Source organism: Nelumbo lutea, chromosome 1 (assembly GCF_056320005.1).
Source record: "Nelumbo lutea isolate HS-2025 chromosome 1, American lotus-T2T, whole genome shotgun sequence".
Classification (NCBI taxonomy): Eukaryota; Viridiplantae; Streptophyta; class Magnoliopsida; order Proteales; family Nelumbonaceae; genus Nelumbo; species Nelumbo lutea.
In genome coordinates this window covers 181,090,341-181,094,833 of record NC_142684.1, presented here as the reverse complement: position 1 = coordinate 181,094,833, position 4,493 = coordinate 181,090,341, and the positions used below count along the sequence as shown (strand labels likewise).

The 4,493-nt window shown below is 50.2% G+C and overlaps 1 protein-coding gene across 1 annotated transcript; it reads right to left on the bottom strand.

The window, feature by feature from the left end:
* Positions 1-3,733: 3,733 nt before the first annotated feature.
* LOC148879608 (uncharacterized) lies at positions 3,734-4,240 on the bottom strand. Its single transcript, XM_088974825.1, has one exon. It carries the CDS (start codon positions 4,238-4,240, stop codon positions 3,734-3,736), a length of 507 nt encoding a protein of 168 aa, XP_088830951.1.
* Positions 4,241-4,493: the final 253 nt, after the last annotated feature.

Below are 4,493 nucleotides of genomic sequence, written 5' to 3'. Positions count from 1 at the left end.
AAGCGCGATCCGGTCACTCCTATCTGGCAGTGGCTTGGCTCCTAACTGGCGATGGGACACCTGAGAAAAACACGACGGTGAAGAATTCTTAGGGAATTTGCCCGGTGGGAACACTCCGATGGTCAAGTCAGAAAGCGAATAAAAGTGTTGAGAGCAATAGAAAGCTGTAACAATATGAGAGCTAAGAGTGATGGTTGCGCAATACCTTTGGGCCCTACAAGGAGGGCCTTTATGTAGTGGAGTGCCCACGGATCTATTGGTGTGGTTTCGAAACTGCTACCATAATGGAGCTTGTTACTTAAGGGTGAACGTCGTTATCGGGAGTTATCCCGCAAGATCAGGAAGCCGTTAAGGGTAGCTGTCAGTTCGACAGGTCCATGTACCCGAGCTAGTTTACCCGAGATGACATACCCGAGCTGCCACTTTGTGCTCAAGCTGCGCCATCGTGACTTGGCACCGAAGTGCTTTTAGCCCGGGGTGACCCTCTGTAGGGGGTCTTAGTCTGAGAGAGCCCTAGCTCGGGGATGCCTCCCAGCTCGGGAGAAACTTATCTTGGAGTGAGCCTTAGCTCGGAGCACCGAGTTTACCAAATGGACTCCGATGAGCTTGTTACGCCGAGTTGCGGCCAGGCTATCGTATGAGGTGTCACCGATGCCGAGTCATGTCCACGTGTCCCCTTGTTACGAGGTTGGGCCAAATCACCCTCCATCAATTGCCCCCCACTCCTCGTGCAGGGGGTCTTGACCTAGTGCGGGGAGTTCACGGAAGGACGGGAGGATTTGGCTTGGAGTTTGGGTCATCCAGCTAGACAAGTCGTTGGTCAGACCAATTCATTTGCCCAGCTCAATCATGGATAAATCGGGTCGTGTACAGTTCACATGCGGACTCCACGGACGTCAAAGAAATGCACTAAATTGTTTTCACCTCGGGGATCACGTAGCCGGTTTTCTTGAGAGCCGTTGGATTATCTTGATCCTAACCATTGATGCCCAGGTACAACGCCTATAAATAGTGGGGGTCCTGGGCCATTTGCTTCGCCATAAAGTTCTCAGCCTTCGCATTTAGCTCGCGTCTACAGTCGTCAGTTCGGTTCCTCCAGTTCGTCAAGCTTCCCAGCTCGGGTGCACTTTTCTTGGTGAGTCCCCTAGCTTTCTCAGTTCCTTTCCATGCCTAGTTCTGATAGTCTTCTTAACAAGCCCAAGGTGGGTACCTCGACTCAGGGTAACCCCGTAGAGGTAGAGTCCAATGAGGCACGGGTGGCCTCAAGCAACCTGGCGTCCACCTCTCATCGAGGTCGGATGCCTGACAAGTTCGGTCCATCCACAATGACCTGGGAGAGACTTCAATCTCTCATTCTTCAGTTCCACCTCCCCAGCAAATACACATACAACCTGCCAGAGGGCAACTTCCCCTGGGAGCACGATCACGATAAGATCGTGATTTTCAGGGAGCATCTCGTTGTCGGGCTCCGCCTCCCACTTCACCCGTTGATAATCGAAATCCTGAAGTACTTTAATGTCACTAAGAACTTCCTTTGCCCCGTCGCTGGTGGGAACGACTCGAGTATGTCAATCCCCCATTGCGCGAATGGCCACGGGCTGGTGAAGTGCTTCAGATCGGCGGTAGGCTGAGGGTGGATGTTGGCGTGCCTCTAACACTTGTCGCACCTCTTGACGAGCTCGATCGCATCTGCCTTCATCGTGGGCCAGTAGTACCCCTACTGCAGTGCCTTATGTGCGAGAGCCCTACCCCCCAAGTGACCACCACACAGGCCCTCATGAGTGTCTCGGAGTACAAGCTCGGCTTTAGAGGGGTGCAAGCAGCGCAGGTAAGGGAGCGTTTAGGACCTTCGGTACAGCCGTTCGTCTATTATGACGTATTTGGCTACCTGGCGCTCTACCCTCCTGGTAGCATTGCGATCTGTAGGGAGGGTCCCATGTAGCAAATAGCTCATGAGCGGATCGATCCAGCTCGGTTCTGCTTGAACAATAGGAGCGACCTCCTCTGCCCCCTCGAGAATAATAGGCTGGGTCAAACTCTCTACGAAAACTGTCCTCATGGTGTTGTCGCTTGTGCTGGCCAACCTGGACAAGGCATTTGCCTCGGCGTTTTCCAGTCGTGGTATCTGTTGGACGAAGTGGGACTGGAAACTGAGTAGGGCTTCTTTGACTTTGGCCAGGTAGGCGACCATTGACGATTCGCGACCCTCATATTCGCCTATAAGTTGGTTGACTACAAGCGGGAAATCACTGTAGACAACCACGTGCTTGGCCTTCATCTCCTTAGCTAGGGCTAGCCCGGCTAATAGCGCATCGTACTCCGCTTCGTTGTTGGATCCTGCGAACTCGAAGCATAATGCGTACTCCAGTTTCACCCCGCTTGGCCCATGCAAAATTGTTCCAACTCCACTGCCCTGCTGGTTTGATGAGCCATCTACGTGAAGGATCCATGGCTCCTCATCCCAATTCACCCTTGACTTAACTAGGAGGGATGTTGAGCTAGTCATCACTTCACGGCGCTCAAGCTCAATCAGCCTGGGAACCCCGAGCTCACCCGAACTAGTGGCCCCGAGCTCAACCAACCTGGGAACTTCAAAGCTGAAGGTGCATTCTACAACAAAATCAGAAGGACTTGCCTCAAAGGTTTGTTGGTTAGGACAACAACAGTATGAGCCTGGAAGTACGAGCAAAGCTTCCGGGCCGCAATAACCAAGGCGTAGGAAAGCTTCTCGATTTCTGGGTACCTCGTTTCTACCCCCTACAAAACTTTACTAACATAGTGACCCAATCTACCTCTCTTATTAGTATAGCTCCAAAATGTCACCCTCCTCGAGTCGAGTTAAAACTGGGACACTAGTGAGGTATTTTTTGAGCTCATCAAACGCAAGCTGGCAGTCTTCTGTCCATTCAAAACCTTTGTTTTTTATGGCTTTAAAGAATGGCAGGAAACGATCTACCGACTTAGACATGAAGTGGCTCAGGGCGGCTATTCGGCCGTTCAACCTCTGAACCTCCTTCAACTTTTGATGTGGTTTCATATCCAGGATGGCCCTTATCTTTTCTGGGTTGGCTTCGATGCCGCGCTAGTTAACGATGTACCCTAGGAATTTACCCGATGTAACACCGAAAACACATTTATTTGGGTTCAATTTCATATTATATTTGCGAAGAATTTCAAAAACTGAACTCAAATCTTTTATTAATTCATGGGAAAACCGAGTCTTGACGACCATGTCATCTACATAACATTCTATTTTTTGGTTGATCAACGGCTCAAATAACTTGCTTACAAGTCTCTGAAAGGTTGCCCCGACATTTTCAATCCGAAGGGCATAACCTTGTAACAATACAACCTTAGCTCGGTGATAAACGCGGTCTTCTCTTCATCGGCCGGGTCCATCCTGATTTGATTATAACCTAAGTAGGCATCCAGGAAACTCAGTAGCTCGTGCCCTGAGGTCGCATCTACCAGGCGATCGATCTTGGGGAGTGGGAAGCAGTCCTTCGGGCAAGCTCAGTTCAGATCAGTATAGTCAATGCACATGCGTTGAAGCCTACTAGGTGAGTATTTGTGGGCTGACCTCTTCTACCAGGGGTCTGACCTCTTCTCCCCTGAAGCCTACCAGGAGAGTATTTGTGGGCTGGAGGTCACCTTCTTGCAAATCGAGCTTGTCAAAGGCAGCTTTGAAGAGGATATCCGCCGAACTGCCGGAGTCGACAAGGACACGCTTTACTTAAAAATCATTTATTCTAATTTTTACGACGAGAACATCGTTGTGGGGAAAATGGAACCCGTGTGCATCGTCTTCGGTGAAGAAGATCGAACTTTCTATCCTTGGCCGCTTTGGGGGGTTCTGCTCTTCCATTTCGGCCTCACGAACTAATGTCCGAGTTGCTGCCGAGGTGCAGCCCACGATCACTGATCCTTCGACTATAACATTCACAGTTCCCCGAACTGGTCTGTCTTCAGGCGGTTGCCTCTGCAGCTGCTCCGCTTCTCTGCTGGATTCGGGAGCGTCTCTACCCTGCTCCCCTTGCTGACCTGTTTTATTATTTTGTACAAAACTTTTCAAGTATCCACGATGGATGAGTTCTTCTATCTCATCACGGAGATTTTTACAATTCTCGATACTATGACTGTGGTCCTTGTGAAATTCACAATACAAGTTTTTATTTCTTACATTGGGATCACCCCTCAACCTTGGCGGCCACTTCACGTACGAGGCATCCTTGATCGCCATGAGTATCTTGGCCCGCTTCACGTTAAGGCGTATAGTTCATCTGCTCTGCTGATGGAGCTCAGAATGACTACCTGGGCCTTGCCCCCTGAGCTGGATCTTTTTTCTTACTATCTTCCTGGGTCAAAGAATCGTTCTCCCTTCTTCTTTTTTCATGGGCCTTCTTGCCCTTCTGGCTTACCTCCTCTTCAGTGCCTATGAACTGGTCCACAAGTTTCAGAAACTCGGTCACAGTGCTTGGCCGATTGATTGCAAC

What these genes read in the sequence shown, in the direction of transcription:
- LOC148879608 (XM_088974825.1), bottom strand. Translation starts at nt 4,240, where the DNA reads ATGGCGATCAAGGATGCCTCGTACGTGAAGTGGCCGCCAAGGTTGAGG.